The 12526-nt window shown below is 59.1% G+C and overlaps 4 protein-coding genes across 4 annotated transcripts; 2 read left to right on the top strand and 2 right to left on the bottom strand.

Annotated features, from left to right (window-relative positions):
- Positions 1-327: 327 nt before the first annotated feature.
- Positions 328-1585, top strand: DCS_02291 (homoserine acetyltransferase family protein; the record flags this gene model as incomplete). Its single annotated transcript, XM_040799619.1, has 3 exons — positions 328-1087; positions 1169-1400; positions 1477-1585. 3 exons carry the CDS (start codon positions 328-330, stop codon positions 1583-1585), a joined length of 1101 nt encoding a protein of 366 aa, XP_040660502.1.
- Positions 1586-1970: 385 nt separating this feature from the next.
- DCS_02290 (DUF1479 domain-containing protein) lies at positions 1971-3934 on the bottom strand (the record flags this gene model as incomplete). The annotated part of the gene is made up of 2 exons (XM_040799618.1): positions 1971-3770; positions 3851-3934. The coding sequence occupies 2 exons, from the start codon at positions 3932-3934 to the stop codon at positions 1971-1973; spliced, it is 1884 nt and encodes a 627-aa protein (XP_040660501.1).
- A 1027-nt stretch (positions 3935-4961) lies between these two features.
- DCS_02289 (choline oxidase) lies at positions 4962-6599 on the bottom strand (the record flags this gene model as incomplete). The annotated part of the gene is made up of 1 exon (XM_040799617.1): positions 4962-6599. One exon carries the CDS (start codon positions 6597-6599, stop codon positions 4962-4964), a length of 1638 nt encoding a protein of 545 aa, XP_040660500.1.
- A 3286-nt stretch (positions 6600-9885) lies between these two features.
- DCS_02288 (uncharacterized protein) lies at positions 9886-11412 on the top strand (the record flags this gene model as incomplete). The annotated part of the gene is made up of 1 exon (XM_040799616.1): positions 9886-11412. The coding sequence occupies one exon, from the start codon at positions 9886-9888 to the stop codon at positions 11410-11412; it is 1527 nt and encodes a 508-aa protein (XP_040660499.1).
- Between the last annotated feature and the right edge of the window lie 1114 nt (positions 11413-12526).

Raw genomic sequence — 12526 nt, 5'->3', positions numbered from 1 at the left:
CGTTGTTCGAAAGTCCACAACGGATTCAGATACTGGTTGGCAGGTTGTTACCCTGCAGGTACTAGCACCAGCAACGATTCCTTTCCATCCAACTACGTATGACAAATAATTAATACTGGTTGGGAGGGGTGTCGCGCGGGATCATGGTCAGCGGGTATTACCTGAAAGCGAGTTCCCCTCACTTGTCACCTCTCTGTATTTCTACCGTTGCAGGGGCTACTCCCTTATCCCCAGCTTGAAACGGATTCCAACAGTATCAACAGTTCCACAGAGCAACGCGCTACAGAAGTACCATCATTCGAACTGATTCCTTCCATTTTCAAGAAAATGAAGATGACAGCGCAGGATTATCAGACCTATGACCTAGGCGACATCAAACTCGAATCAGGCGAGACACTTGAAAAGGCGTCCATTGCGTACAAGACGTTTGGCGATGCTTCCAACCCAGCCATCATCTACCCGACATGGTTCAGCGGCCGCATTTCAGACAATGAGTGGCTCATCGGCGACGACAAGGCGCTGAGTCCGAAGCGTTACTATATCATTGTCCCTGCTCTGTTTGGCAACGGCCAGTCAACTAGTCCCTCCAACAGGAGCCGCCCGTCAGGGTGCCCGTTCCCCAAGATCACCCTCCGAGATAACGTCACGGCCCAACACCGGCTCGTAACCGAGCAGTTGAAGATTCAACATGCTCGCTGCATCCTCGGGTGGAGCGTCGGAGCTTCTCAGACGTACCAGTGGCTGACCCAGTTCCCCGACTTCACCGACATCGCCGTGCCCTTTTGCGGCAGTGCCCGTACATCGCTGCACAACCAAGTCTTTCTCGAGGGTGTGAAGAGTGCCTTGCTGGCGGCAAAGGGAGCAACATCGGCGGGGAGCGCTTCTGGTGAGGATCACCGTTCGCAGAAATATCGGACCTGGACCAAGGACGAGAGCGTAGCAGGACTCAAAGCACTAGGCCGTGTGTACGCCGGGTGGGGTTTCAGCCAGGCCTTTTACCGAGAGCGTCTGTACGAGACGGCACTTGGATATAAAAACCTCGAAGACTTCATGGTCAACTATTGGGAGTCATGGGCCCTGTCCAAAGGTTCGTACTGAGACGATCTTCCACCGGCTGCTGCGAAGCGTGCAAGAGGCCTGCTGATGATGGCATTTCATAACGTCAAAGATCCCGAAAATATGCTCACGATGCTGCACACCTGGCAAGCCGCCGACTGCTCCAACCAGGCGCCGTACGATGGCAATTTCAAGCTGGCAATGCAGAGCATCAAGGCCAAGACCTTTGTCCTTCCTGGCAAGACAGACTTGTACTTTCCGCCAGAAGATTCCGAGGACGAAGTCAAGTTCATGTCGAACGGAATTGGCAAATGCATTCCATTCCCATCCATTTGGGGTCATTGGTGGGCATTCATTCCCCTGTCTCCTTTTGAGCGCATGAAAAATCCCAAGAGGAGGAACGACTGACAGTCATTCTAGGGCCGGAGGCCCCGGGCTGAGCAAAACGGACTTGGAATGGTTGGACAGCAAGCTCAAGTCGTTTCTGGACGATGAATCAGCCATCAACTTGCCTCTAAGAGGACACTAGGCGTGATCCAGGCTGTCTCCAAGAACAAAAGGATATCGTTGATAATGGTGGAAATGCATTTTGGCATCATTATTGCGATTTCTGGGAGGCATGTCATGCGCACTCTCGCTGGCCGATCGTGCGCTATAACAAGTCTTCTTAGCATCAAATACTTGCATTGATGATATCTCTGGTGAAAATGCCATCACAGACAGCACTTGCAGTCGATACGATGAGAATTCATTCCGCGGTCATATATCAATTCGGTGACAACACGTGGATCACCGTAGTCGTTCGGATCGTCGTTCATTGCCACGTGTTGATGAGCTGCTTCCGTTCGGTGCCGTTTCGATTCGAGTATTGCCCGCTTTCTGCACATGCCACACGGCATGGTGGAGTTATATACTCACTCTGGGAACAGGATAGAATTGGCAAGCCCGGCGACTTCGTCCTTTACATCGTCCGTGTTCCACCTTGCCAACCCCATGGCCCTCAGCCCATCGATCCCTCCAACGAACTCCATCTCACTTTCTCCCGGCCTCGTTGAGGGATCCTCGGCGACGAAGCCCGTACCGGCCGAGTCAAAATCGGGTCCCGGGTATCCTCGCTGAAAGGCCTTGCGTTGACGGGCGAGGTACAGCGCATTTGTCTGTGTCAGCGGCGCGGCGGGAATGTAGACGAGCATGCTGATCTCGTCGGCGCCAGCTGCGTTGCCGCTTGGTGTTTGCATTCCATGGCCGGCGCCGTTGGAGATGTGGTAGGGCAAATCAGGGTGCCAAAAGATGTAATCGCCAGGCTGGAGGGTAGGGAGCGTGACGAGGCTGCTCCTGAGGCAGAGATGCGGGTGCCAGTGTTCCGTCACCCGTTGAGCATGACCAGGGACGGCGCCGTGAATGATGGTGTCCGGTTCCCGTTGCAGCCTCCAATTGCTCGCCGCGAGGTAAGCGTCCCATTCTGGGCCGGTGCGCGAGGCTGGGGCAGGTGTGCGAGGAGTGAAGAAGGGCCGCAGGAGATAATAGGCCGTGACGAGCTTTGGCGAGGGAAACAAACGCAGCATGCCGGGTTCTATCGTAGAGAGCGCAAGAAGTCCTTGGAACATGCGAAAAATAGTGCAGGCACCGTACCCGTTGTACAAGTCCATGGTCGAGTTCACTCGACTGGAACATTCCCAGGGATCGTAGTCCTCCCAGCGGCCATGGAAGATGCGGTCGTATGTGCCGCTCCGGCCGTATCCGTCGGGCTCCCACCTCTCAAGCGAACCGTTGTCGACCTGGGCGATGATGCCAGCCGAGGACTGCAGCGCATTGATCCAGTCGTCGGCGGACTGGTTGGCAAAGAATGATTGCGGATTCTGCTGCGGCGGCGAGAATGCCATGTTGGCAGGCGGAGGTGAAGCATTGGAAGCGGCCGCGTTGGTGTCGTTGGCGTTGAATCCACCGGTAGATTCTGGTCCAAACCCTCCGCCATGAATCCGTATCCTGTCCACGTAGGCGATGGGGAGATGCGTGGCAAAGCGCTTGTCGGCGACGGGTCCCCAGAGGCTCATCATGAACCGCTGGGCGTATAGGACATTCGGATGGGCCCGGGCACGAACTTGAGCCGGGGTCCAGAAGCAGTCTAGGCATGTCGGGTCCTGTCTTGGGGCGCGAAAATGAGAATGCGAATGAGACCGAGCATGAGGTCGAGCGTTCGCCTGACGAGGCGCTGCGACGCCTGCTTCCGAGGGTCCGGTCGCAACGCCTCCGCCTCGTGGCCGCCGGCTGTCGAGGTACCGAATCGTGTCAAGGGCAGAAGCTTCTGCGTCACGGCGGGGGAAAACCTTGCGAACGACGCCGACGCCATAGCGACGTAGGTCGCGGCCGAAGCGGGATGTCTGGGCCGGATCGGCGAGGTCGGCGAATTCGATGGAGGGGACGAGGTGGGCGCCGAGAAGCTCGACATGCTCGACCTCGACCCTCAGGGCGTCGATGAGTCTAGCCCAGCAAGTCTCCAGCTCGGTCTCGTGGCCGGCGATAAGGCTGCGCTTGATGGCCGCGAATCGCTGCTGCAGGGGGACGGGATCCGGACCCCAGAAGGTCGCGGGCGGCGGCGACTGCACGCTGTCAAAGGTTGCCATGGCTGATGACGGCGCAGGGCCAACCGGAAGGTTCGGAAGAACACCAGGAACCAGATTTTCGTAGGTGACGGCGGCCCTCGAAGGACTTGTCTACCGCCTCGGCCGGCCAGGGAAGTCTACCGATCCTGCCGTGCGAGCCTTGGGGGAGGAGCCTTGCGTCTTGACGCTACGGCAATGCCTGCGGTGGCGATGGAGACAAGGCTGAGGGTGCCCACGGCGGTGAGCCCGAGGATCTGCCAGTCGTGATCCTGCATTTTCAGATGTGGGTGCATGCAGGCTGGGGTTTGCTGACATTCAACCGAGCCGCGCTGGGCCTACCGACAAAACCTGTTGCCTCTTTCATCGATGGTGCTGCCTGATCACTAGCGAGCTAATTGTACGGTTGCAGTCTGTAGAACTCGGCAGGCAGCTGCGCTCTCCACCGTGTGCGCTGTGGATGCAAGGCAAGCCGGATTTCTGGCGATACGGACCACGGACGGCAGCCCGTTGCTTGAGAAGCTATATGTCGTCATCGTGTCATCGTGTCATATCACCACCGTACCTACTTTGGGGGGTGCTGATGTTTCGCCGTAGACAGCAGCCCTCGCAAGCCGAGGGCTGCTGGAGCCACTGCTGGTGGTCCAGGGGGAATTCGCCGCAGGCAATGGCAACGACGGAATGCGATGAATCCCCTTCGTGGTGCTCTCGCGTTCTGGGATCTTGCACATTATTCATCCTTGGACGTGATACGTGTCCAGAATTGCCGAGGAGCCGAGGAAAGCATGGCTGATGACGCACCTTCCTCGTCGGCCACGAAGTGAGCGCGAGGGAAGGTTCAACACGGCGGAACCTCTTGCCATTCACGATACGCGGTACGGACTAGTTCTAAACACCGGAGAAAAGAGCATCGCTGGCTCGTACGGATTCCCAGGTGGCCGAGATATCCTATAGCCACCGCTGGCAACCGGCCGACAAGATGATTGATCGCTCACTGCCGACGCTACCTTGCTCCGAATGCGTGTTTCATCATGATGTTATCGATTTTCGCTCAAGCTTGGTGCCTGCATTCTCGGCGGCGCCGGCCAAGACCGAGTTTGCAAGTGGGCTCGAGGGCACGCATTTCAGTTCAGGCAGCATCTTCATCTCGTCATGATCATCCAATAGTGTTCAATACGTCCTATCCATAAACGCCACTCCAGCAAGCCCTCCTGAGCAGCAGCATCACAGCACACGCTGACGATGGTCCAACCTACGGCCAACAGGCGATATCCAAAATGGTGCATCTGACAAGGCGCTGCAGCATCACAACCTCGCCACCTTGGAGTCGAGCTTCCATCCGTCGTCCATGGCGATCAGCTCCGCCGCCCGCTCACCGATGGCCAAGACGGTGAGCATGGGATTGATGGAAGGCATCTCGGGGAAGACACCGGCGTCGGCGATGCGCAGGTACTTGATGCCGCGCACCTTGAGCTCGGGGTCGACGACGGCGTACATGTCCCTCGTGACGTCGCCCATCTTGGTGGTGCCGGCCGGGTGATAGACGGTGTGCGCCACGCGACGGGCGTACTCGCTAATCTCCTCGTCGGTCTGGACCTTTGGTCCCGGCGCGACCTCCCGCTTCAGCCAGTCCTTGAAGGGGCGCTTCTCGGCGACCTTGCGGGCGAGCTTGATGCCGGCGACGAGGGTGGCGGCGTCGTAGCCCTCGGGATCGGTAAAGTAGCGAAAGTCGAGGGCCGGCTTGACGGCCGGGTCCTTGGAGGTCAGGTAGATGCGGCCGCGAGAACGGGCGCGCGGGATGTTGGGCGTCATGCAAAAGGCATAGCCGTCCCGGACGACGGGGTAGCCGAGGCGCTCGGTGTTGAGGCAGAAGGGGATCTGGTAGCAGTGCATCATGACATCGGCGGCATCGCCGTCGTTGCCAGCCGCGTTGGTGGGCTCGTGGCGGTAGAAGATGCCGGCGTCCGAGTCCATGGTCGTCTGGTTGGCCGGCACCGGCTTCTCGAGCTCCCACATGATGATGGTCTCGGGGTGGTCGATGAGATTCTCGCCGACGCCGGGGATGTCCTTGACCACGTCGATGCCGAGCGTCTCGAGCTGGGCACGGGGTCCGAGGCCGGAGTGGAGCATCAGGCGGGGCGTGTCGACGGCGCCGGCGCACAGGATCGTCTCCCGGCGGGCGTGGAGGACGAGCTCGTCGCCTCCGGCGAGGCGCAGGCTGATGCCGGTGGCCACATCGTTCTCGACGTGGATCCTCGACACGTGCGCCTCGGTGAGCACCGTCAGGTTCGGCCGCCTCTCCTCGCCGCGGAGGATGGGGTGGATGTAGGCGACCGAGGCGCTGCTCCGGCGGCCGTCGTCGGGGTTGTACGAGATGGAGAAGAAGCCGGCGCCGGCCGTCAGCTGGCCCTTTTCGCGGATCTCGGCGTTGAAGTCCTTGATGACGGGGATGTCGAGGGCCGTCGAGCAGGACTCGACCCAATCCTTGCACAGCTGATTGCGGTGGCGGGCGTGGACGGGCTGGAAGGTGTTGCGCAGGTTGTCGACGAGGCGGACGACGGTGTCAAAGTCCCAGCCCTTGCAGCCCTGCTGGACCCAGCGATCCATGTCGTGGCGGAAGGGACGGAAGGAGATGAGGGTGTTGTGGGAGGAGCAGCCGCCGAGGACCTTGGCGCGCGAGTGGCGGATGTGGGAGTTGCCCATGGGCTGCTCGGTGGTGCCGTAGTCGTAGTCGAGCTCGCCGCCGAGCAGGGTGAGCCACTGGCGAAGGTCGAGGACGTTGTCGAGCTTGAAGTCGGACGGGCCGGCCTCGATGAGGAGGATCTTGCGCTCGGGCAGGTAGGTGGCGAGGCGGGCGGCGAGGACGCAGCCGGCCGTGCCACCGCCTACGATGACGTAGTCGTAGGCGTGGCCGGCATTGGGCGGGAGCGAGCGAGTCGTCATGTCGAAGAGAAGCCGCGGTCCGATCGTACGTGCTTTGGGTCGTGCTGCGCTGCGTCGCACCGTAAGCGTACCGTACCACTGCGAGCGGCGGCGGTGAGGGACGGCCGACGAGACGAAGGCCGGAGCAGGGCCAGGAGCACCATCGGCCGCCGCGGCATTGCACCTACATGAGGGAATACCTAACAAGTATCCAAGGCTACCGAAGCAAGACCAACGGAATGTAAGAAGTCGTCGCTTGGTCGGGAGCTAGCAGCAAATGGGCGAGAGATGGCAATGAACCCTTCCTGGAGATGGGGGAAGTGGGCGGGCGAGGGGAGACGTCGAATAAGTAAGTCACGATTACATCATACGCAGCCAACGGAAGCAACGACAATTTTGCCCGTAGCATGATGCTTGCAGAGCATAATGCCAGCCTGATTCGATCCAACGGCCAGTCGGTCAGCCGGCACGCCCACACGGACGAGGCGTTTTGTGCTGCAAGTACGTATGAGTATGTAGGTACGTACGTACTGCTGTGCTCCGTACGTGCACTGACCTGGCGAGGTACTTGGCGCCGTACTATACATGCAGGGTACCTGCATGAAACATTGTGGATGGACGGGGCAACGGCTGGGATACTAACGACGTAGGTGCAGATACAAGTTCCTCTGGTGGCTGGCTGGCTACTTGTACTCCGTACCTTGTGCCGGTACGACATTGGGAGCGGCCGCTGCACCGCAAGACGGCCGCTGGAGCGAGGGAAAGGCTCGACGTAGGGGACCGATGCAGGCGCCGGATTACGGAGCGCATCCTCCTGCTCGATCGCTGCGCATTGCACGCGGGCACTCGAACGAGGCGGATGAAACTCCTGCGCGCTTCATGGGCGGTGCAACGACGTGGAAGAACCACCATGGTGTTGGGATGTCCCCAGGAGCAGTGCGCGTGCGGTACAAGTACGAGGTAGGTAGTGCCTCAGTGCTGAGCTGATACGGAGTACAAGTACCGCGCAAGTACTGTACAAGTAGGGAGTACATGATGTACTACAAGCTGGTGGTATGTGGTATGAACGAAGCCCACTCGAAATGTCATTCGAGACACCTCACCCGCACTCGGTTACCTACCGAGTCGTCCCTGCACAACCACCTTTGGCCGACAGGCGCACACATACTGTACTGTACAGGCTGCTGCACAAATAAATGCACGTTCAACTACTACCCTGCTGGCCCTTCGAGAACCTGCGACTCGGCGTACGATGGTTTTTTGGAAGCGCACGGATGCGACACATCATGCGCATGTAACATGGCATGCATCGAAATGGAGCCAAGGCGGTTTGGTGGCGATGCCGTCTGAACGAATAGGCATCCGGTCGACTGCTGCTAGCCTCTTTCCGGGCATCCCAGAGCCAGAAGGATCCCAGAGGGGCCGAGGCCATCGTCGACCTCGGTGCCCTCATCGAGGATTGGCCAAACGACGGTTGGAGCCGTCGGTAGACCTCGTGCTAGAGGTCGGCGTACCACAAGCAAGTAATATTACTGCAAGTACGGAGTACTGCAAGTAAGTAAGTGAGCCCAACTACTACTAGGTACCTAGTACTTACTACTTAGATACTGCAGGCGTAAGTGTACTCTGTAAGTACCTGTACTGTAATACGGAGCAATATCGTACCGGTAGGTGTACTTACTTGGCCACCCCGTACAGTACGCCCTTCAGCGGCTGTGGGTCGTTTGCGGGGCTCCGGTAGGGGACGGCGATGCTCTCAGGATCAGGATAAAAGTCGCATGGGGGGCCAGCAAGGATCGGAAGCAGGATTCGCCATCGTCCCTTTGTCGTATGTTTTCAAAGCTCGTGCCTGTGCGCATAATAAAAAGGTCGAACGATGGCGAAGGGAAAGATGGCCAATTCGCGCGCTGTCCACAACTGTCACTTGTGCCAGATGGCGGGAGAGAAGCACGGCACGGAACGGAGGACGGATTCCATTCAATCGACTCGGATGATGGACTTGCGATCGTGCACACTCGAGCGTACGGAGTACACATGCGGTAGGTTCTCCGTTCAGGGGCACGATCCACCTGCACCATCGTCCGTACTCCGTAATTACCTACTTACAGTACTCCGTACCGTAGGTGCATAAGTGTGCTTGTATTAATTATGGTGCCAAGGTATGGCAGCGACTGTACCGTGGCTGTGCTCCGTACCACGAGGTACCAAGGGATGTAACGTATTACTTGCCGTATTACTTGCCTTAAGTACTAGGTATGGATTGACTTGCTCCAAGCAAGAGTACTACTATTATCACCTTTTTACTTGCAGTGAGGAGAACGTGCAGGTAATTACTTATATCTATCCACACTTATCCTACTAATAAGAATTCTACTATAATAATACTATTGCACCAGTACTCGGTGGCTAAGTAATGTACAGTGCAAGTACTCGTTCATATAGCGTCTGCAATGCGTCGTATATATAAGAATATGTGTATGTTCAAGGCTTTGGAGTGGGATGGTTTGCTCGCTTCTTCCATTTACCCTCGAGCCACCCACAACGCTGTGAAGGTACTCCAAGTAATCATGTCAATCCTGGCGACAAGGAGCTTGCGTAGCTTCCAGATCATGTCAGAAGAAGAAACCCCCAGGAAAATTGTGCACATACAAGCACTTATTCTTTGAGTGTCCAGACATGCAGACATGTACAGGTAATACAAGTAATAAGTGGTAATAATTCCGGAGTACTTACGGAGCACAGTATGCAGTTTGCCAAGCTCAGCAGCGCCGAACACCGGATCCTGTCCGGGCATGCTCCGTACCTGCGCAGCACAAGAGTACTGTACATGTACATGTATAGTACTTAAGTATACAGTACAGTACTTACTTACTTACTTGCTGTACTTGGCTCATAACATCAGCCAAGTACAGTACGCCATACCTCGGTTGTTGTACTGTACTACAGTGAACTCCGTACTCACTCGTCGTGCACGCACTTCAAGTATTACTTACCTCTTACTCCTGCATACTCCGTACCGTACATGTACTTACACAAGTCTTCTCCGTACCGTGTGCTCGTTACGTCATCCCCATGGCAGCACGATTGATGTCCATGCTTGCTGTAGGCACTGTACTTATTGCAGGTGTACATGTAGCCAGTACATGAGTGCGTGCATTGTAATAGCGCGTTCCCTGCAGCAACTCCATGTACATGTACTCCGTGGCCAACAGCAAGCCTGCTGAACGAACCCATCGTCGGCTCTCGACTCCCTCCCACTCCTCCTCATTTCGTCACGCCTCATCGCAGCATCCGCCTCACACTCAGGATGACGTTTCCGTCCCAGATACACACCTTCCACTCGGGCAGGCCGCAGCCTCAGTCGTCGGGCGCCTCGTCCTTTGCTTCCATCGACCCGACGACGGCCAAGCCTCTCGCCACCATCTACTCGACGACGCCGGCACAGCTCGAGGAGGCCATCTCGTCCGCGCAGGCCGCCTTCCCGGCATGGTCGCGGACTCCGGCCCCCCAGCGGGCCAAGATCCTGCTCAAGGCTGCGGCCCTTCTGCGGGAGCGCAACGATGAGCTCGCCCTGACGGAGACGCTCGACACGGGCAAGGCCTGGTCGGAGACGTCGACGGTCGACATCGCCACGGGCGCCGACGTGCTCGAGTACTACGCTCACTTGGTCGCCGGCGGCCTGCCCGGCCAGAACACGCGCCTGCGGGCCGACGCCTTCGTGCTCACGAGCCAGGAGCCGCTGGGGGTCTGCGCCGGCATCGGCGCCTGGAACTATCCCATCCAGATCGCCCTCTGGAAGTCGGCACCCTGCCTCGCCGCCGGCAACTGCATGGTCTACAAGCCGAGCGAGGTGACGCCGCTGCACGCCAACGCGCTCGCCGCCATCTACGTCGAGGCCGGCGTGCCGCCGGGCGTCTTCAACGTCGTCTACGGCGACGGCCCGAGCGTCGGCGCGCCGCTGGTGGCCCACCCGTCCGTCGCCAAGGTCAGCTTCACGGGCCAGGTCAGCACCGGCAGCCTCGTCGCCGGCGTCGCGTCGAGGGGCATGAAGAGCGTCACCATGGAGCTCGGCGGCAAGAGCCCCGTCGTCGTCCTGCCCGACGCCGACGTCGACGAGGCCGCCGACGTCGCCATGGCCGCCAACTTCTTCTCGACGGGCCAGGTCTGCACCAACGGCACGCGCGTCTTCGTGCCCGACACGCTGCTGGCGCGCGTCGAGGACGCTCTCGTCCGCCGCTGCCGCGAGGGCATCCGCATGGGCCTGCCGAGGGACGACAAGACCAACTTCGGGCCCGTCGTCAGCGCCGCCCAGCGCGACAAGGTCAACATGTACATCCGGCACGGCCGCGACGTCGACGGCGCCAGGGTCCTCTACGACGGCTCCAAGGACGCGCAGAGGACGAAGCCGACGGCCGACGGCTTCTGGGTGGCTCCCGTCATCTTCAGCAGCTGCATCGACGACATGCGCGTGGCCCGCGAGGAGATTTTCGGGCCCGTGATGTGCATCCTGCCGTACGAGACGCGCGGTCGGACCCAGGCCGAGTGGATGCCGGAGCTGATCCGGAGGGCCAACGACACGGCCATGGGTCTCGCCGCCGGCGTCGTCTCGTCCGACGTCGGTCTCGCCCAGGAGGTGATCCGCGAGCTCGACGCCGGCATCACGTGGATCAACACCTGGGGCGAGTCCCCGGCCGAGATGCCCGTGGGCGGCTGGAAGCTGAGCGGCATCGGCTTGGAAAACGGACACGAGGGCATCCGGCCCTACACGCGAACGAAGAGCACGCTGGTGCAGCTGGGCAAGGGGGCCTGCAAGGGCCTGTTTGCGAAGCTGTAGGGGGGGGGCGGCGGCGGCGGCATGGGAACGCGTGCTGGCTGTCGGGACCAGGCATGAAAGGACTCGGTAGGATGAAGGGATTGCGTGGCATCGACGAGCTGGGCGACAGGGAAGGACGGGCGAGGGAAGGGCTCGAACTGGTGCGAGATTTATCACGTGTCAAGCGGAGCGACTGTCATCGACAGTGTACAGTACAGTTACTTGGTTATTACTCGCAGGTGCTGATGCGGACCGAGGCAGGGACAACGAGGCGTGTTGGCTCACAGGCCCCGTATTTGGTTGGCGGTGACGCTTTCGTGAAGGTTGCTTTCCGGCCGTCGGGGCGGCTGTTCCATCACTGCCCCCCCGCTCGCTCGGCATGGATGCCACGAGCAACGATGGCCAGACGCTCCACGCCCATGGAGGACGCGGCACATTTGCCTTGCTCGAAGCGTACGGCTGCTCACTTTCTCTGCTCGAAAACGGTAGGCAGCAGCACGTGAGCGGCTGGCAGTGGTGCCATAAATATTGGAATATGATGACCGTGGTGGTACTGATTGGTCGAGCAGATGAGATATTTGTGCCACGGGGTGTCGATGGGGCAAATCGTGATGTCACAGCACAGCACGACAGCACAGCACTACAGCACACTGCAGCGCAGTAGCACCGCATGACAGCACCGCACGACAGACGGAATGCACCGAACGACAGTGCTGCGCGACAGCACTGCACGACAGCACTGCACGAGAGCACCGCGCGCCCCCAGCACGCCCGCCGCCGCCGCCGTGGGAGGGCATCGAGCGGAACGACGGATCCTCGACGCCGAGAATATCCGCATGGGCCGAATGATGGGATCTATCAAACGGTGACATGCCAAAAGGAAGCAACAGTCCCTTTGCGGAAGGAAAAAAAGGCGACCGATAGCAGGAACCTAGTCGCCTTTTGGCGTTGCAGGAAGATGAGACATAGCGAGTCTTTCATGTGAACCGAAACGCCGGGAAGTACCTGGTAGGAATGAAGACATGCTACCTGCTAATAGCATCAGGTACGCACGGCCATGTACTGCGGGCTGACGCTTCGTACCGGCACCCTGGGTTTGTCACGGCCACTGCAGCACACAGCCAGCGCCCGGGGT

The sequence above is a fragment of the Drechmeria coniospora genome, chromosome 01 (genome assembly GCF_001625195.1).
Source record: "Drechmeria coniospora strain ARSEF 6962 chromosome 01, whole genome shotgun sequence".
In the NCBI taxonomy this organism is placed as follows: Eukaryota; Fungi; Ascomycota; class Sordariomycetes; order Hypocreales; family Ophiocordycipitaceae; genus Drechmeria; species Drechmeria coniospora.
This window is presented reverse-complemented; position numbering and strand designations above follow the sequence as displayed.